Source organism: Diadema antillarum, unplaced genomic scaffold (assembly GCF_040938485.1).
Source record: "Diadema antillarum isolate AM-2024a unplaced genomic scaffold, OU_Dant_1.0 scf00000009, whole genome shotgun sequence".
NCBI lineage: Eukaryota > Metazoa > Echinodermata > Echinoidea > Diadematoida > Diadematidae > Diadema > Diadema antillarum.
This window is the reverse complement of record NW_027270898.1, coordinates 2,064,367-2,086,068: the sequence shown is the minus strand read 5'-3', so window position 1 is coordinate 2,086,068 and position 21,702 is coordinate 2,064,367. Positions and strand designations below refer to the sequence as shown.

The window sequence follows — 21,702 nt, the reverse complement described above, 5'->3', positions numbered from 1 at the left end:
AAAAAAAAAAAAAGAGACAAAGAAAGCTCACTGGAATTGAAGTATACCACTCTGTGGATCTCCATGCCACATGCTACATTGTCTCCTCCTATAACCCACAAAGAGGGCTGCAGATTTAGTTCTGTTGCAGTCTTTGTTAGGAGATGTATCATTTGAAAATTCTAAACATTTGGAAGTCATACAGACAAAATAGAGCAAAACTTCTATCTCTAGTGAAGTAACTGATTACCTCTCTTCTGTGTTGTTGGAGTACTGGGTGACTTAGTCGCATACTGATCCTTTTCCTGCTCTGATAGAGCACTCCACTTCTCCTCCAGCTTGAAGTAAATTTCCCGTTGGCCAATTCCAGGATTCTCCTGCACAATCTGTGCCTTGTAATGTCTTGAGAACTCAAGGAACTGCGCCGTCTTGCGCCCGCGCTTTCTCTTTGGTGTTTCTGCCGCAGCCCTGTCCTCTTTCTGCCGCCTCGGAGTCTTTGCAAGCGGCCGATTGGCTTCTGCTGCGGATTCGTTGTTTGGCTCGTCCTCCCGTTGCTTCTTGTAGGCCCGCTTGGCCTTCATCTTCGGCGAGTCCCCCAATGACACAACGTCAATTGACTGTGCAGCCGAGTCTGCCTTGGACATGTCGTACTTGAAGGTAAAGTTCAATTTCCGCTCGTGCCTGCTCATGGGGAGGGCTCTCTCGCACTCGACTATGGCCGCCTCCCACGCCTGGCGCCGGCACGGACGCACGGCCAACTTGGTCATCATGCGAGACCGCTCCGCCTTGCGCACCTTGCTGACCATCTCCTGGACAAGAGAGTCGTACTGATCGCGCCCCGAAAACTTCTTCATGCTGCTGCCACTGACCCAGCCCCTCTCGGGCACCTCGCCAAAGAATTGCACATGGTACATTCTGTATGTCTTGCCAATAGAACCTGCAAAGAAAGAATATTGCATAAAGTTGTTACTCAGAGTCTCCCTAAGGGTTAATGTCTTGATCAGCAGCTTGGCATCTCGGTGCTATGCCAAGAGCAATTGTCCTGGAAAGGTTCCAAGAAGTTCTTATTGCCATCTTCTTTCCAAATCACTTAACAATACAATTTAGAACAGTGGAAATCTCACAATATCCCCCAAAGCTCCACACTGAATGCAACTAGGAATGACTACTCATCAAAGGCACATAAAAAATCACAGCGAAAACCAGGATTATAAAAAAAATAATCTACCTTAATAAATGCAAACCACATGGATTCTATGTTACAGGATTGTGAAAAGTCCAACTACAAGTGTCCTGTAGGCTTTGGTGAATTAATAATAGCATCGGAAGTAAATATAACTACATGCCATATTGTCGTGTGTGCAAAACATATGCACACCTGCGATTACAGCAGTTTTCATGATACTGTCATTGCATCATCCTATCATTGCAGACCAAGTATTCGTAAGTCTGCACATATGATTCTCCAAGACTTCAATGATATATACCATTTACTGCAAGGAAAAAAAAAACATGTTTATGGACTACTTCATGACAAGACCAGTTATCTCCACAACCATAAATGACTTCTCTTTTGATGGTAAACCCCTCAAATACCTTTCATCCTGGTATAGATTCCCAAATTTGGGTCATAAGCCACCATACAAGGCCACCATGGATGCCCGCTGACTTTTGACCACACAAGATCACCGACCAGCCATTCGCAGGGCTTCTCATCAACCGAGGGCGCACTTTGCTTCAGCTGCGGGCCTTTGAGGAGATTTCCAACTTTGGCTGCCTTTGCAGTGTCTTTCCTCTGGGCAAATGTAGGTGGCTTGTAAGCGACTTCATTCTGGGCAAGGGACTCTGACTTGGCAATGGCCAGCTGCCTTTTGGTTGGCATTTTCTCGACTGCGGCGGGTTGCTTTGACGGTGCCTCACTGCTGAGCAGCGTTGATGTCAAGCTGGGTTTGCCCTGACTGACAGTTTTCTTAATTTTGATCTTTATTTCGGGAGATGCCGGATCAGACGCCTCAGACGGTGTGGAATCCGAGGGAGGGGTTGGCATAACAGAGTTCCCTTTCACTGGGCTAGTGTTCTGGGGTGGAGGGGTGCACTGTGCAGGGGCCTGCTCAGAAGGTTGCGGTGAAAACTGCAACTGTGGCTCAGTTTGAGGTGGCACTGCAGGAGGATGCACTGGAGGGGCCTGGACAGGCCTGTTAGCATTGACAGTCTGGGAGGATGTGTAGCTCTGCGAAAGATTTGTTGGAGGGGCCTTTACAGGCGACCCCTGTGAAGGGATTGATATAACTTGATTTTGATGGGACTGTTGATAGGGCATCCCATACTGATTTGAGTCCTGCACTACTTGTATTGACGGGTGGGGTGCTGGTTGGGCTGGGGGGTACTGTGCCTGGGGCATCCCGGACTGCACCATCGGCGGGATGGAGTGCTGAAACTGCTCCCTGTATACTGGTGGCTGTGAGTAGGACTGATGCGGGTAGGGCTGTTGTGGTGGTGGCTGCTGTTGCTGGGCCAAGTACGGTTGCTGGTTGGCTGGGGGAGGGAATGTCAGTGACTGGCCGTGAGATGGCTCAAGCTGCCTCATCGGCTGTGCTATCTTGTGGTATGGCGGCCCTGGCATGGGGTTGACTGGAATGTGACCGTAGGACTGGGTTCCACTCAGGGAGCCCACAGGGTTAATAGTTTGCATGGCCGGGTTGCCAAGACGCTGAGGTGTGTTGCTATACAGAGGGGGAGGAGGGGGCAGGGGTTCCCTCTGATCTGACGGATTCATCCTACTCAGAGCAACGTGCTCATTGGATTCCTCCTGCATGGACTCCTCTGTTCCCTTTCAACGAGAGCTCTGGAAGGGAAAGTTCAATCAAATACACTCAGTAAACTGTCAATGAAACTTGTAACCTTGTGCGATTCTATGTTATATACTACTACACTTAATCCCCTGAACAGTAAAGGAATGAATTCCTGGTTCATATTTCAATCCTACATCTAACATCCAGCTCAAGATAAACAGATTTGCATTCAAACTTCACCCAATTGGGTTTGTGTGAAATAAGAAGCATTTCATCTCAGCATCTTGCATATACTTGATACTATCAGGATCTGTATTGTAACTGTCAGACTTTGCCTTGTGTAGATGGACAGAAGTCTTTAAGCATACATTGTACATGCAATGAGCAATTACACCATGTCCAACAACACAACTTTAGACCCATTTGAAAATCCTTTTCAGATTGATATCGAGACTAAGTTAGAATTGTAAAGCTAGAAGTGTAAAGGTCTTGTAACTGCTGTGACTAAAATTATCTGGCAACAGACACGAAAACCTTGAGTTGACCCTGCACACTACGTCCATTTCACAGATTACACAGACACACACAAAACGAGTAGAAGTGGAACCAAATGAGACACGACTCCTTCATCAACACACAGTGGAAGCTGAAGCACTTTAACATTAAAAACAAAAGTAGAATGTCAATGGCAAATTGGAGAAGGGGGAGAAAACATTTGTTTCTGTGCCTGTCTTACATTAAGTCCTTATGTCACTATTTCATTTGAACATCCCCGAATTCGTTATGTGTCAAAATAGGATGGTTCACAAAATTCTGTGAATGTCGCATTACAGTGCCAATGTCTGCCTTTAACCATGCAGAAGCTAAAATTGTCTAAGTCGCGTTGTATTAATTGTAGCAATCTAATTGATCGCGCATCAGGACTTCCTGACAGTTTCACAGATGGTTAGATCTGTGATCGACGGAGTACAGTTGTACGGAGAAATGTATGCCTGCACGTCACATTCGATCAGAGTCAATAATTTGCATGTTTTTAAATTCGCGATTGGCAACCAACTAGCAAAAATTTGCGAAAATAAAAACCTCTTTAAAATATATCATATGGCGTATACAGGAGCTGGTAAAATAAGCCAGACCTGGATTGTTGGTGTGCAGGTTTGGTGAGACCATGGGTCCACAGTCAGTGAGTGAAACTGTCCATCAGTGTCTGTGTGTATGTGAGATGCGACTACTGACATCCATGGCATGGGTAAATTACTTCACTTGCTTAGTTACCGTACATAACATCCTTTATATTATAAGCCCCTTAAACCCAAAACATCATAGCCACTAATACATCTGTAGTCTACCATTGTTTCTACCATTTACTCAACAGCCAACATCAAACTTCAAATTCAAGTTACAAAATTCAGACTTCAAATCACTGTCGATATTCCCTCCCCCTTGTAAGACATCCTTGAAACAGATGAAATCAATAATTAAAATATGAAGACATTAAAAATTACTAGACAGCAGAGCAGTAGAGCAGTTGCATCTGAATTGAATTATTCTACACATCTAACGTTACTTTACATGTTAGCTCACAGTAACGTAAGTAGGGTTTTGTCCTGTAGAAACTGACTCATTTTGAAATTTGTAACTTGATAACTGTGTTGATACTTGGACCCCTCCTACACATTACTGAAAATTTTTAGGTCATTTTCTGGTGATTGCTTAGGCGTCAACACTTGTTCTGTTTGAAATTTGCCTCAAAATTCATATAAGAACATCACACCACTCAAGTGTCTTTTTCCCACATCTGGTTACAATATCTGCACAAATCTTATAACATTTTGATAAATTTAGCTACAAGGACACAAAAGGTCTTGACTAAAATATCAATCGCCGACAGAGCAAGCGCATTCAGCACTGCATCCACACCTTTGTTGAAGTTGCAACATTGTGGTGACTTACCACCACACCACAGCACAGCTAGCTCACCCAACAAGCAGAGAGCAATGAATGTAATTTTAAAATTTTAGACAACATGACACTATATTCATTATTTTACAATATCTGTAAAGAGGAGAAAAGGTAAAAATATCTAGTCTTTCGAAAGCCACTGTAAAAGGAAGCGTAAGGCTTAATATTAGCATTTTACTAACCTTTCGTCACTGTGGAAGTCAGTAGCCTTTATGAACGTAAATGCCACACGTTATACACGCAATTGTATAGCCTATCTATAACACGCTTGCCTGGTGGCGAGCGCTGAAACCCCAAGCCGCGTCAGTCGTGCGCCGTTGTGTACTCACGCATCGCAGGCTTACCTGGGTTGAGACGAACTCTTACGATCTGTGGCGGCGCGAAATATTGTCCTTCAGCCATTGGTGGATCATTTCGGAATGTCAGATCCGAAAGGTGACGGATTCTTCCGAAGTTCGTTCGGTTGTGGACTCGCTGTGGGGTTCCTTTGTCTGTGCAATATATTGGCCCTAGTATATTTTTGACTGCTTGTTGTTAATTTTCACCAACTATTGATAGATTTTGATACCATAAATCACTCACTCATTATCAGGTTTATTCATGCCTTTATGAGGTACTCAGAAACATTTCCTTTACTAGAATTTGTGCAAATTCATGTGCTGTGTGATAAACAAGATAATCCAAGATCATTTGAATGGGCTATAGCTACAGCTGCACTAAATGTATGATCAGGCAAATATATAACGAAAACTGATTTGTTTTATGTACAGAAACACCACCATTTTTGTAAAAATAATATCATGAAAAAGAATATCAAATGCTATTTCATAAATGTGTTGTCTCCAGCAAGTCTTGTCAGTGTGACTTTTAATGCACATTTTCTTCTGCATTTTCGTTTTATCTATATGCATATTAGGCCTATCCTTTGCCCTGTAATGATGTGTTACATAATTATAGCTGTTGTCTTTCCTAGTTGTTATCCGCTGAAGGTGGTCAATATGGTCATGCGGTTAAGAAATTCTTATTTTCCTTCCTGTAACATTGCAGTGTAACATATAAGTGAACCCATTGGCATGTGCATTTGCAATACAATTTTACATGCCTCAACTGAAAACTGAATGCTCTTTGTAATTGTTAAATTGCCAATGTTTTCAATTATAGGGCCTATAGTGTAGGTAGAGCTATGGGTCCATTATCAAGGTATTTACACACAGGGCCTAAGAATACACTTACCTCATATCAAATATCTACTTCAATCATGAAAAATTGTTGCCATTTACAAATTTCACAATGTTTGAAATGCATATTGAATATAAATCTTATGACTGTATGTAGCAATTTAGATCGAGTGGTGCATCTTACTATTTTTACATCACAGACCATATTGATACACACTTTGTTGTGGAAGAAAAGGCACCCCATGCATCACTACTGCAGTAAGAATTGATTACAACAAATGTAAAGAATTACAATTGTAAGTTTAACATTTAATAATTTAATCTCACATTTGAATCTGTCTTCCTCTCTCTGTGTCTCTCTCCTTCTGACCCACATCTTTATATCTCCACTGCATGCACCTGACATAAAGTTATAGATATACAATCAATTTACTTATTTATGCAGATATGTAATATTTTTGCCTTGTATTGGCAGTGATTTCACTAATGCAGCTGTTGTGAGTGACTCTTAATTGCTTTTAACTTAGGAATAAACAAAATGTGTGTGGGGTGTGTGGGTGTCCAGGCAGTTATATAAAGATTGAATGGTTGAGCAAAATGTTTGAATTCTGTGTAGGGAAAACTTTTGATTTATCTGGTCAGAATGATTTCAGTGACAAGAGATACTACTTTCTTATATACTGTAAAACATGATATATTCGCAGCATGAAATTTTCGCGAATTGGAGCCGACGGCCTTTTTCACGGCATGAAATTTTCACGAACCACCACTGGCATTCAATGCATCGCGAGAGTGTAGACAAGATCTTTCGCATGCATTTTAATTTCGCGAATTTTGGCGCTTGCAAAATTTGTGAAATTAAAATGCACGCGAACATTCCTCGTTTTACAGTATCCTAGCTGCACTGATGCAGGATAAAAGAAAGGAAATACGATGAAAAGAAATATATTTCAAGTATATGTCCATTACAGGCCCTATACTTACTCCCATATTCAATTATATTTTCTCCCATGATTCAAAGAATGAGAAAATGAAGCCTCGTTTGTTTTAAGATGCACATCCATGGGTCAACTGCATGATTATTAGGCCAGAAGCATTGACCTTCACTTTGCAATCTGTTTATAGCATCTTTAATATACATTCCAGCAATAAGTCAACCTGACAAATCAGAACTGTTATAAGGAGCATCATCAACATCACAAGCATTTAATGGATTTAATTCTCTATGATTGGCAACTGATTTAAGACATTTCTGCAATTTGACCATAACTTTTAACATCCTATTCTGTCCGGGCAGACTAATCAAATTTGAAAATTTTGTTTATCAATCATTCAGAAAAAAAAGACAATGACAAAAAGAAACACTAAGAACTGAAGATTTCATTGGATCTTAGCTAGAGACTGCAGTGATGGTATAGTATTGGTTTAGGATGAGGATTCAGCTTTCAACTTTTTGCAAGATATATGTACTTAGAAACCACTTCATGAAATGTTAAAGAGCATACAATAAATTCTAGAGGAATTCAAAGTTTATTTGATGAAAATCGGTTTTGAAATGGCTGAGATATTGAAAAACAAAGTAAAACAAAGTGAGCCTAATAAAATATGTGGGTCTCATCTTTTATTAGAATCACTTTGTTTTGGATGTAATCTCAGCCATTTCAAGACCAATTTTCATCAAGTAAACTTTGAATTGCTTTAAGAATTATATTCTCTTTCATTATTTCATAAGAGATTTTCCATTACCTTAAAAAATATATATCATGAAAAAAGGTTGGAAACCTGAAGCCCCATCTCAACTGAAACTGTACCAGCCCTTCAACTAATTTTCTGGGCATTCATTTTCATTTTTCATCTGCTATTTTAGATGGAACTACACTTGCATTGATGGTTATAGTTCTGCATATCAAATTTTGTGCAGTCGCCATTGTTAATGAGGTGTTAAATGTGATCTCTGATATTATTATGTTTAAGACAGGGAGGGAAAATTCACCTGCCTTTTCAGAGCACACCCCCAAAATCAAACAAACAATTTAAAAGAAACAATAAAAAGAAAATGTAAGATCATTGATATTTTTCTTCAAAGCATTGTGAGTGATTAGCAAAGAAATGCTCAATATAATTTGCACAGTATTGGATGTAGGACATATACAATAACAGGTGAGGTAAAAACACATAAAAGTTACAGGGTATGGTAACTTTGCCATTTAATGGTAACTTCCAAAAAATTCTTGATTTTGATTGGCTGTTGAGTACTGTTGCCATGGTACCATTGGATGGCAAAGTTACCATACCCTGTAACTTTTATGCAACGGGCCCCAGATTGGACAGTGAATAGCAAAAAAATCTGTGCAATTATATATGATTTGGATAGTAATACAATATATAATGAAAAATAACAAGAAAGACAAAACAATAAATGTGTATTGGGATTTGTTTTTGGAAACAATATTCTAAGATATGTTAACCTTTTTTGTTTCTCAGTCTTTGGTGAAGAGTTAAGTGCTTTCAAAAAGGAATTGAATCATCTTGTCAGTAAATGGCATGTTTCAGTAAATGGCATGTTGGCAAAAATTGAACAAAGGACATTTTAACTGCTCGGGTCTTGTGTCAAGAACATGAAGGATGTCTTTTAGGAAAGTCTTTTCATAAAAGAGACTCACCCTTCATGGTATTCATCATTCTTTATCCTCCTTATATTTTAATTTGCTATTCTCTATGCAATGACATTTGGCTGTCGATTTACTTTAGTAGCTACTGTTGAGTGTGGAGAAATACAGTATTTTGTTTCTATTTTTGTTTAAAAAACCCACACAATCTGGTTTCAACAAGCAAATTTTGTTTTGATTCTTTCTTTTTCTTTTTTTTTCTTTTTTTGCTGAAGATCCTAGAGAGTTCTGTTCAAATATTTCAAGGAGGATGTGGATGAGAGAGACAGGGTATATAAGAGAGATCATTTTATCACAGAAATAAATGCATGTCACAAACAATGTCCACATGGGTGATTACTTTACACTAGCATGTGGCAGAATTGGCTCTCTCTTGCTCTCTTCAATCTGAAATGCTAGAACAGGCAAAAAAGGTGGCCTTTTATTTCCTGTTTGAAATATGGGAGATAATAATTATATATAATATTTATATTGCCTTTGATAACTATGCCAAAATGTATAAGCCCTGAGACAATGTTGTTTGGATGTGTATACACATGCATGTGTGTGTGCATGTGTGTGTGTATCTGTTTTGTGTGTGTGTGTGTGTGTGTTTGTGTTTTTTTTCAAGGGGATGTTTGACAACATACCAAAGAAATCACAGATTTATATATATCAATCTCTGAATGTTCACAATTTTATAATTCAGTAGAAGTTGTATAAATCCTCATTTACAAACTGAAGATCCATGCTATAGGAAGGTATATTGATTACAAATTGACTAATGGATTCCAGAGCTACCAAGTCTCACCATTCTGCGTGAGACTCAAGCATTTAGGGGCCATCTCACGATCTCACGCATGGCACCCATTTTTGTCACGCATTGGGCGAAGTCTGCAACCTGGGCCTATAATAATGAGCATAGCTCAAAAGATTAAGATGATAGTTGCAATTGAAGGTATATTTTCCTTTTGTCTTTCAAAATAAGTAGAAAATAGTCACTTAAGTATGCACCTGGTCGCATCATTAAGAGCGAAAAATTGAAACAGCTCCCTACCGTGGGAGGCCACAGGGGGGAAAAACCCCTCCCACACCCTCGCTCGCGCGTGCATTCGCTCGCCAAGATGCCGAGTCATGAAAATCTCACTCATAAAACTTTTTTGAACTTGGCATCCCTGGGATTCTAAAAGACATCTGTTCCATGCAGCAGATATGGCATACATTCAATAATTTGTATGTAACATTTGCCTGATAAAGCAAACCATTTTCCCCTTTTTTGAAGGTAACTGGCATAAACAAGAGGACATTGTATGGATACATAATTTAACATCACTCACTGTAGATGCACAAAAAAAGTTGTTGCTGCTTTATTTTTGTAGTAAAATCATCATGCTTTATATGCAGTATGATAAATGTTTCATATATAAAACTCACGAAAAAAAAATGTGTAGGCCTACAGAGGGTAACTAGCCCATCACACTAACTTTACCTTCACTCACAGTACATATGCAAAAGAAAGTTTATCTGAGAATTGATAAGATTTGACCTCTTCATGTATAAGGTCATCTTCAAAGAAATGATCTGTTTGGATAAAGCTAAAGGACTTGTAAATGGGGGTCCTATGAATGGAAAAGCCACCATGAAAAAGTAGGTGATGTTTGTTATTCTGAATGCTTATTAATACACAAATTGAATAAGGTTCCCCAACATTCTGAAGATTTGTTTATCTGAATATAGCATAAGGTATGTTATTCCAAAAATGAAAAGAAGACACATACTAATGGACCTTTAAGATTAAAAACAAAACAAAACAAAAAGCTTAATTTTGTCTTCAGATCAATGAACCTTTGGAATAATAAATCATAACTTAAAAAGTGCCTTTGGTTTCCAGTGTAGAATGAAAACAACAACGATAATAATTGAGTAAAATATGACTGAAATAGGTCACATTATGTACATAATTATGAAATGAGTGTGGCCATTCTTATAGGTACTAAACATTGCAGGATCTTGTAAAAATAGTTGTTATGTAAAAATGCCACTTGCAGTACTCCACCTTTTGCTTTCTTTTAAGGAAAAAATGTTTGATCGATTCATATCTCTTGCTGACCTTTCCTCATATTTTCATTACTGATGTGTGCATTTTCCTTTTTCTTTTCTACTGATATATACAGCTGTCTTCTTCTTCAAAGGGCTATGTAGCTTTCACGAAGAGATGAACTCGACCTACGTGCTTGTTTTGAGGAGGAACGTGTAGAAAGATATTATGTCAGATAAATGAAAAGGCAATGTGAAAGAACGGAAAGAAAGGGAAGACTAACTTGATAAAGACTCAATAGCCATGGAACAGTACGCACAAGGAAACAGAGAGACAGAGAGAAAAAAAAATCGTGACTTATTTGTTGTTTACCATATGGAGGACACCATAGCAGTGTCGTTCAGCTAACTGTCATCGGGCGGCTTCAGTCGACGGACTGCACACAGATGGTGTGTACAAACATCTGTTTCGGCTACTACAGCTAGCTGTATCATACGAAGGCAAAGGCCAGCCAGCTGCGTCGTACGTACATTGCGAGTGTAAACAATACTGTTCTTATTGACTGTAGGTGTTAAATAGGTATTGAGCAGCAACTTTTGACTAACCCATCATGGAGAAGGGTTCGTCAAGTCACCTGCCCGATTGTTGGGATGATGATGAGCGCATGGGCTACCTATTTTCTGGCTTTCGAGCAAACCGCCAGGTGAATCCCCGTGACTGGGACAACAAGCTGAAATTCTGGTCAGAACTGGTAGTGAAGGTGGGACGGATAGAACACCAATTCATCTTCAGTGTGGACAGTCTGCTGGCAAAGTTTGAGAGGAAAGGAGTCCTTCCACATTGTATTGACGGGGTTGTCAAAGAAATGCATAGGTAATTGTGGTGTTACTCTGTAGTTTAAGAGATCGAAATCACTTTTTATCATTTTGTAGGAGTGCCAGGTAACCCAAGTGCTAACGTTAGACAGAAAGATTCGTCTGTTCGGAGGAGTCTTTTATTTTTTTGATGTTATCGCTCTCCTCCGTAGACGGACGTAAGTTGATAGTACACATCGCTGTGTGGATGGTCTTAACCATTGTCTCTATGGAAAATTGGGTGAGGTACCTCACCCTTCTCGATTGCCTCTAATTCACGGCCCTAGGTCGGCAAATTTAAGTTTGTATAGATCTAGTATTAACTACACGCAGCCGCTGTCGTGAAGCGACAGCGGCTGCACGTCTATTCCTTCGCAGACGTTGTTATTTTTCAGCGGAGGGTGTACGTTTCCTTCATGAATATCTTTATTAATTGTGGATAACTAAAATATAAGGAATCACCGCAAGCTATGATAATCATTCAATAATCGGTATGCAATTTTTTGTTTAATTACGTCTAAAACTCACTGAAATCCGTGGCTAAAGTCAGGTCTGTAAACGTCCGTAATGCTTCACTCCTCATCTGCGTGCTATTTGAATGGCATTCACTCTCGTATACTACAACGTAGGTAGTCGGGGCGGAAGTGATGAGCTAGTCGGGGTGACCCATAAAAAGGTCAAATCATTGCCGGCGCAGCACGCGCGGATACGAGTGCTGTAGCTCTACGTACGTAAAACATAAAACGCACGGGCGTACGTAAAACGCAACCGCTTCCGGTTGCGCATGCGTGGTAGATTGTTGATTTTGTGAAGCTCTCAAAGGAAAAGATGCCACCGCACAATCTACTCCGAAAAATTCAACAGTAAGGTCTGGATACCAACAAAACGCCGAATTCAACTCAACCATCCTAAAATCAAACAAAATAAAAGGCATTTTATGTGATTTTGCTGTCAATAGTGACGGTCGTTTACAACATTTGAACACTAATACATGTCAGATGCACAGCGGTCTGGTCAGGCTAGTATAGTATTAAGGAGGGGATCCGTGAAGCCAGACGCAGTCTCCGCGGAACATTTCCCCGACGACCAGATACAGACCGATCGGTCAACCCAAAGTGCTAACAATATTAATAACAACATGCTACAGACATTTGTTTCGGCAATTGCAATCCAGTGCAATGGTTTGGGGCGCTTCCGTATAAAAATTACGGTTACACTTCAGTTTACGCACTAGGTGCCTATATCTACCGTAGTTATGGGTAAACTCGGCCTAGCGGGTCAAGTCGGCCCCCCCTCCCCCCCCCCCCCCCCCCCCCCCCCCCCAGCGCGCGCAGTATGGTTGGGTGTTCATAGTACCGGCCACCTAACGTTTTTCTATCAATAGAAACGTGAAAAATCTCGCAATTTGCCTGAAATTTTACTCACGTGTGGAGAAAATACTCCGGATTCACAAGCGCGCACTGAAAATGCGATCTGAGGCACGCGCTCTTAGATGGCGGCTTCGAACGCGTGGGGTGTCATTTTTTCCGCACTCAGTTGCCCTGCTCATTTCAACCGACCACCCTGACAATACGTATAAAGGGCACTTGAATGATTTTTTCGACAGGCCGCTGGTTTTTTTTCTAGCCGTCATTTTTCCTCCAATAATATTTGAATATATTTTGAATCCTTCGATATTACTTTTGAAGGACTGTTTGATGAATTTGAATTGATTTTCATTAGGTAACTTTTCATCGTAATTGAAATAAATTAGATGAGTCGGTTTGTTTTTTCACATTCATTTCTCATTTCTGCATCAACTCGTACGGTCGTAGCGGGCGACAAAATGTTTATGTCATGTGTATGTGTAACGTGTGTGCACGATCGTACAAGCGGCGGTGACAATGTTGCGGTCAAAATCGTCAAATTTTTTACGGAAGGATACTCTACATCTAACAATGAGTCAGCAAAGGTAGGCCTAGTTATACACGATAAACCGGTATTCGATTTTGCTAAATTTCGGTAATTTAGAGGGAATACTTAGTTGTTTTCGCCACATTTTACTCGGTAGCGTATCCCAGTGGAGAATCGAACACCGTTGCGCGTAGACCCATGCATACACTTTCTTTCTGTACACGCAATTCCATTATAGTGCGCGGTCGGTCGATATGGACCCGGTCGGTGTGTTGCACACCTACCATACAACTGCTTGTACTGCGCGCGCTGGTGGCCGACTTTACCCGCTAGGCCGAGTTTACCCATAACTACGGTACACAATTTGACCTCAAAATGACTTTTTAGCATTCACCTAATTGATGTTTTTGGGTTAAATTTGCAGAATTTGTATTCTCAGTAGGCCTACATTGTACTCACATTTCAACTTTTAACTTGGCCATGAACACAGTGACAGAAATTATTGCAATGGAAACTTTGCCATGTGCATGCAGAAATATAATTGAATACCAATTCGAGATACACTCACCACTCATTGCATGCACACATGTATGCTAGTTTTAGTAGAAGTGCACATTCTGCTGAAATTATCCAGCAAATGTGGTACATTGCGGGGTACCACACGGTACTGTAAAAGTGGATATTTTCACTCAAGTAATTTTTCGCTTTCGGCCAGGAAAGGTGAATTTCGCTTGTTTTTAATTCCGTGGAATCAGGACATATACCTACTGGAACATATGGTATGCAAAAATATTTCCACGTTTACAGTATGCAGGCTTCTGCTAGTGTAAAAAAAAAAATGCTTCATTATGGATCTTATTGCTAGAAACTTGTCATGCAATTTGAATTTCTTACACTCCAGATGTGTTGTGTGTTTTAGCTTACTTCCACCAACTTCAGTTTTGTAATACCGGTAAATATTTTAAAGAATAAGGCCTAAGATAGCACCAGAGTTCGGAGCATCTATAATTCTACACTGACAGTGCAAGCCCTGGACTGGATCCCAGCGCTATGCAGACATCATTCATACATGTAATGAAGTTGTTTACTTGTAAGTGGTGTCCATCAAATGAAAGCTGTTGTTTCTGGTTGTGCTCACTGGCGTAGCCGGGGGGGGGGGGGGGGGGGGGGGGGGGGGGGGGCGACGGGGGCGGTCGCCCCCCCTAAGATTTGGACCGGGGATTTGGGAGGCGGAAAAAAAAATGCGTGTATACTGTATGCATGCACATGAAGCGGGTCTCCTTTGCAACCTTTCATGAAATAAGATATTTTTTTGAATATTTCACTCAAAGTGTGCACCAGATCGTTGAATTTCAATTCAAAATATGCAAAATCTCTCGTGCTTGGGAGGGGGTATCCCCCTCCCAAACCCTCCCCCTCTGTGCCTCTTTCCCTGTACTTAGTACACTTTTCAGATTTACAAAAAATTATGAATAATTCTGAGTGCACAAGACTTATCACTTATATTCCGAAAACTCAAGGTTCCCTCATGTATAAGGGGAATTTCCCCTTTTAATCGACCCTTTCATCCCTCAGTCCCCCCCCCCCATCAGTTTTTTTCTTAAATGTTGATTCATGCGTATACGAGATATCTCAATTTCAACCTTAAAAAGGCAAAAGCTCCATCGGAAGGGAAGGGTGGAGATGACACTCGCCCACGCCTTCTCCCTGCTCGCCCGCCCCTCCCCCCTCAACTCGTTAAAACATGCAAAAACATGCATCAAATTGCACCATTTGAAACATCAAAATGCAAAAAGTTCTTACCATGGGAGGGGGGACGCCCCCTCCCACACCCTCCCCTCCCCCTTCGCTCGCTCTGCTCGCTCGGGTTCAGTCGCGTTCATGATATTCAGTGAAAAGAATAAATACTAGAAATGTATTTAAATTATGCCATTTTAAAGGCAAATGGTTAGATAATAATCTACACTAAAATATACTGCTACCTTAAACAAGTGGGACTGTTTCACGTCGATAAAACGCGCAAAAACATGCATCAAATTGCACCATTTGCAAAATCAAAATGCAAAAAGTTCTTACCGTGGGAGGGGGACACCCCCTCCCACACCCTCCCCTCTCCCCTCACGAACTAAGCTCGCTCGGGTTCAGTCGCGTTCCTGATATTCAGTGAAAAGAATTGATACTAGAAGTGTATTTGAATTATACCATTTTAAAGGCAAATTGTTCAATAATAATGATCTACACTAAAATATACTGCTACCTTAAACATGTGGGACTGTTTCACGTCGATAAAACGCGCAAAAACATGCATTAAATTGAACCATTTGCAAAATGGTTCAACGCGCAAAAACATGCATCAAATTGCACCATTTGCAAAATCAAAATGCAAAAAGTTCTTACCGTGGGAGGGGGACACCCCCTCCCACACCCTCCTCTCTCCCCTCGCGAGCTAAGCTCGCTCAGGTTCAGTCGTGTTCCTGATATTCAGTGAAAAGAATTAATACTAGAAGTGTATTTGAATTATACCATTTTAAAGGCAAATTGTTCAATAATAATGATCTACACTAAAATATACTGCTACCTTAAACAAGTGGGACTGTTTCACGTCGATAAAACGCGCAAAAACATGCATCAAATTGCACCATTTGCAAAATCAAAATGCAAAAAGTTCTTACTGTGGGAGGGGGACACCCCCTCCCACTCCCTCCCCTCTCCCCTCGCGAGCTAAGCTCGCTCGGGTTCAGTCGCGTTCCTGATATTCAGTGAAAAGAATTAATACTAGAAGTGTATTTGAATTATACCATTTTAAAGGCAAATTGTTCAATAATAATGATCTACACTAAAATATACTGCTACCTTAAACAAGTGGGACTGTTTCACGTCGATAAAACGCGCAAAAAACGTGCATCAAATTGAACCATTTGCAAAATCAAAATGTGAATTATGTGAATGGAAAATTGATTTGCATTATATTTGCATGTCTGTGTAGATTCAATAGAAGGTCCCATGTCTTTGAAATTTAATAGTAGAAGGGTAGGCCTATGAATTGAAAACAGAGGTATGAATGGATTTTCTTCCAGTGAAAAGTTGTTAGTGTAATTTAACACAGGACATTCTACAGTACAGATTTATACACTTGTACCTTACTCAATAACTTACCAAAATCTGTACTCATTTTGTGGGTGTTTTTTTTTTTGTGTGTATTCTGATAAATTACAGAAATGGTCAGCTCATAAGAGTCGATGATCTGAAAGCAGATTCTGCCTGGCTGTCGTGGGGTGTCAATACATTCATCAGAAAACCACTAAGATGGACAATGACCTCTGTGTTTCCTCGAGGAGATGCATCCTCCCAGGTTGAATATGTATCGGCTGAACTGTTGAAGGTGAGAATGAGTGTAGTGTTATCTCAGTTGTATTTGTGTTTACAAAAATCCAGTGTTGATGGCTGAAATGATGAAGGTGAAAATGAGCCTACCCATAGTAGTTGAGTTGTTTCATTTCATTGACTCACTGAACATCCATAGTAAAATGAATATTAAGCTACCGGTAATAAAGAATCCCTGCTTTGATTTACAGTGGATATCATCGATGATTATGGCTTTGATTCAGTTTTCCAATAAGATACCAGTTGCCAGTTTTTGATGAATGGAAAAAGAAGTGAGAGATTTGATGAAAAATTTGAATAATAATCAAGTTTTGTTAAACAAAAAAGTCTGAGTGCAATTTTAAAAACCATTATTTTTTTGAAATCAAGAGAGATTCTTATTTTGATATCAATTGAAGTCAAGACTCAAATTGACAACTAGCAAATGGATACTGCTGAATAATACACAGTAATTGTTTTGGATATGAACTCCTAATTTTATTGTCCGAAAATGGAAATTCTTTTTTGCCCAATTGATCGTGGGCCCGGCAGCCACTGAGCAGCGCCAGATCGACGTTGCTCTAACCTTAAACTGTTGAACGGCAAACAAGGTAGCAGCAACTCCCATCTTTTAACGTCTTTTGGTATGACGCGGCCGGGGTTCGAACCCACGACCTCCAGATTGTGAGGCAGCCGCTCTACTTACTGAGCCAACACATCGGTATAATCGAAACATGATACCAAGTTAGATGTATAGCATAATATTTGTTAAAGGGTACCTCTTCCTGTCATATTCTGTGTAGGAATGTTCAGCAGCGCTTCTGGAGAGACATCACCAAAGTGTGCAGTGTGCCAGCACAGATCACGTGGTGGACTATACCACTGTCCGCGAGGAGTGCGCAGACCTGTGCAGGGACCAGGCTTCCTTTGATTTAGTCCTCCTCCATCTGCAGCGCAGGAAGGAAATCCTTGTCACCACCAACGAAGGCACAAAGGTAAGCCATACTACTATATGAGATTCGGGCTTCTACCACCAACCTCAAGTGATTTGCTGGCTAGCTTTTATCCACTCCTGCGACTTCTTCAGGCCAAGTGATTGCAATGTTTCTCTAGCACTGCCTGCTTGTTTCTTGATCATAAGACCGAAGATTGGTGATAAACTGTATCCAGTATCCCTATTGAGTGTGAGTTTGATTCTAAAAATTCCTTTCATAGGCTAATATTAACCTTGCATCCTCCCATCCAATGTTGTGTCCTGTATTGAGGACATGTTCTGCTTTAAGGTACACAGGAGTGGATGAAAGCTAGCCGGCAAATCACCGAAGGTTGGTAGAAGCGTGAATCTCCTATTGTATGATCTTCCCAACTGATGAAAGTTTTCTGAAAGCCATACTACTGCTTGTGTATGAGAACAGGAGAATCATCTGAGACCATTGGACAGTTCTAAGGTCATGCGTTCCAGTAGTGCCTAGGGCAATAAATATCCTTCTGCAAGTTAATTTTACCCATTGTATCCCCTTTGACACAGGTGTATAAATTGGTATCTGGTAATGCTTGGATAATAATAGTGACAGAGTTTTAAGTGAAAACAGTGTCTGAACTTGAGAGCCTACCCTGTGCAAATGGAGGTAAATTAATCAGGATGATGAATTTTAATGATAATAATCATGAAGCACCACTACTTGTTCTACTGCTGGTTGTTATAATGGATTAGAGTGATTGGATTCTGATATTGTACATTCCATGTAGTACAGAGAAAGTCTTTGTTTGTTCTCTATGCATTTGATTTTTTGAATATATTCATCATCAAGACAAACACCAAAGAATAAGTTAGATGAACTGAGATGAGGTCTGTATACACAGAAAAAAAAATATAACGGGAAAACTCTACTGCCTGTGATGCTGTGATGCAAATACCTCAACATTTTGGGAATAAGGTAATAATTTCAACAAGTGTAATGTATCTCTCACAAGATCAGTTGTATTATTTCATGAGTTAATATGGTTGGTCAGATCAATGATGTTTACAAAGTGACTGTTTTCCAGCTCCTGCTTTGTCTGAGAAAAGTGTACATTCTAACAAGAGACCCTCTTACAGAGCTTGAAATTAACATCAGGGCAAAATCTCCATCATGCACCTGGCAGAGATGACCATTTAGTCACTTGTGATCCTAAGAATTAAATTTATACTCCCTCTTTTTCTGTTTCTTGAAGATAGACTATTTTCATGACAATAATCCAGATTTGATTGATAGAGATAAGAATTATTGGAGATGCATTTTCTGTTGTGTTTTGCAAGATGAAATTTTGTATTTGCTCGTCTCAAATTATCACTTTGCTGTGATGTTTTAATTTCTGCAGATCATCAAATTTGCCTCAAAGGGCGAGAAGGCTGTCACACCAGTCACAGCAGCAGAACTAGGCACACTTGCGTAAGAACAATCTCTTTTGTTAAAAGTAAAATTTGGCTGAATCTGATTATCTATGCTGGTGTTGAATACATATTTCAAGTGTCTTTGGTTTTTCTGATTTCAAATCTATTGTCATTTATCATTCGCTTGAGTGTTCATTATTGCAATGACGTTTGTTATATTGAAAGCCTTCTTAAAAGTGTCCTGTGTTAACACATCGACAAAATGGGGTTAGTCCTTTCTGTGCGAGGGACTTTGGACAGTGTTTACATTGCTATGGGGTGAAATTAAAAGGTAATCATTTGAAAGATACTAATAGTGATAGAAACTCTTTGGTTTGTAGGGTGTTGTGTCATAGTTTCTAATGGTACATTCATGTTACAAGAAGGGGAAAACTAATAATGTTTAGCACCATACTGTAGAAAGGAAAATACTTTCCTTAAAGTTATGATTGTGACCGTTTGCTTATACCCACTTCTATTTCAAAACTATATTTGGACGTCTATTTACTATTACATTCATTTACTGTGAGCAGTTTTTGAGATGTATGTATATCACTTTCCTGACTCTGATTTCTTCTTGCTCCAGACAATTGTACAGTGCATATATAGTGGTATTAAAGCAAACCTTTATATCCTGTTATACAATTCCTTCCATGTTTTCTAATGACTAGTTTGAAGAAAACGATCGACACCATGCAGCGAACAATAGAGAGACTGACAGCCAGCATACAGCAACAGGACAAGGAGACAAGGCAGTTACTTCACAAAGGAATGAAATCTTCAGTAAGTTTGCCATGCTTTGCATACACCTGTCCATGGCTGTGTATATAAGACTGCATACCGAGAAATATTCTTTTGAGACAATGTTTTTGAAACACTGTTTTGAAACCTGGTTGATAGAGGAGCATTTATGAGAGTTTCTCCCGAGCATGTTTTTGGCTTACTCAGACTGTGCCACTGCGCACCCTACTATGAGCAGCTTGTCCCTTGGCAGTTAGGTCAAACAGGGATTGCATATTTTGATCTAGAGCAACTGCTGAGCTGAGCAGCATATTTTTTGCAAAGCAACTGTGATATCATTTGAACCATGTTTGATATTGTGGTTGTGTTAATAAGATTTTCAAAACCTTGTTCCGAGTGAAACACGGTTTTTAATCACACAGTGCATTTTAAAACCATTTTTTAAAAGATAGTTGTGTTATCATGACTTGTAGTTTATAGTTCACCGCAAACCACAAAACACAGTTTCAAAACCATGTTTCTACCCAGAAAAGTTTGCCATAAATGCTCCCCATGTTACATATATGTCTCAGAGACAGACACACTGTTTTGATTAATAGTAAGCATGACTTGAAGTGCAAGAAGCAACACTGTAAATTAAAATCCAAGAAGCATTTGGTAGTGGAAATATTTTTTTGAGAATTCATAAAATGTTACTCCTTTGTTTTATTCCGCTGTTACCCTTTAACAGCACTTCGCTGAATACCACAAGCTTTCATGTTGATACATTTCATCAGTAAGCTCGGTGTGTTGCAACAAATTATAATGAAGAGCAAAGCCAACTAAACAGATATTATATGCAAAGTATTGACTTTTGTCTTTGTAATTAACCCGTTTAGGATGAGTCCCGAGTATACTTGGGCAAGCATCTATGGGAAATGCGTGTTGTAGCAAAATCAAACCGTCCTCAATGGGTTAAACTGTGCCTAAGTATACAGCGTAGATTTGAGCAAATTTTGTTGTTAGAAGTAGAGATTGAAGGTAATTCATTCAAGAAATTTGTCTTCACAGGGGTAGTTAGTACCACAAAAAATTGTGATACATTTTGTATGTCTGCATCTGTTTTGCCTGATTTTGTAAGAGTATAGTACATCACTTGTCTGTTCGTATTTCTACCACGCCAGGCAAAGACTGCCCTGAGGAGAAAGAAACTGTGTCAGAAGCGGCTGGAGAACACAGAAGCTACTCTGGACACATTGCAACAACTCCAAGACAGGCTACAGTCTTCCGAATCGGAGAAAATGGTAAATGTTCTTTCCTAGACTTGCAAGTCCCGTTTTCCTCCTGGTGTACTGTAAAAACCAAACATTTTTTTTTTTTTGCGTGCATGAAACTTTCGCGAATTTTGCAAGAAGCAAAGATTTGTGAAAGTAAAATGCACAAGAAAGGCTTTGTCTACACAATGCATTGAATGCCAGTGGTAATTCGTGATTGCTTCATGCTGTGAAAAGGCAGTCAGCTCCAATTTGCAAAAGTCTAATGCTGTGAATATTTCTGGTTTTACAGCAATTCTGGTGAAAATCAGAAGGTATCCAGCTGCTCCTGGAGTTGAAAAAAACAACAACAACAACAACAAACAGACAAACAAACTAACAAAAACCAGCAGAGATTAGCAACAATTGATATTTACATGTGCTCAGCAATAGCAATCCAAGCGAGTTATCTGTAGGAATTAATCTAATTTTGCTAATCTTTGGCACCCATACCTGATAAGAAAGCAATTACTTCATGACCATGTTCACCATCATTTGTCTCCAATATTCTATCATCATTGTTATCATTGCAATCGTCATCATCATCAT

General features: G+C 39.8%; 2 protein-coding genes across 2 annotated transcripts in view; one reads left to right on the top strand and one right to left on the bottom strand.

The window, feature by feature from the left end:
* LOC139719720 (histone-lysine N-methyltransferase NSD2-like) overlaps positions 1 to 5,036 on the bottom strand; it is a 31,127-nt gene extending 26,091 nt beyond the window's left edge. The window contains exons 1-3 of the mRNA XM_071631116.1: positions 4,916 to 5,036; positions 1,576 to 2,824; positions 230 to 916 (exon numbers count right to left, since the gene is read on the bottom strand). Of these exons, the coding sequence (XP_071487217.1) occupies positions 230 to 916; positions 1,576 to 2,794 (1,906 nt within the window). The 5' untranslated portion in view covers positions 2,795 to 2,824; positions 4,916 to 5,036. The remainder of the gene's footprint in view (positions 1 to 229; positions 917 to 1,575; positions 2,825 to 4,915) is intronic.
* Positions 5,037 to 11,133: 6,097 nt separating this feature from the next.
* On the top strand, positions 11,134 to 21,162 carry LOC139719711 (charged multivesicular body protein 7-like). Its single transcript, XM_071631109.1, has 6 exons — positions 11,134 to 11,470; positions 16,561 to 16,726; positions 17,511 to 17,702; positions 19,069 to 19,139; positions 19,792 to 19,903; positions 21,025 to 21,162. Exons 1-6 carry the CDS (start codon positions 11,208 to 11,210, stop codon positions 21,160 to 21,162), a joined length of 942 nt encoding a protein of 313 aa, XP_071487210.1. The 5' UTR covers positions 11,134 to 11,207.
* The last annotated feature ends 540 nt before the right edge of the window (positions 21,163 to 21,702 follow it).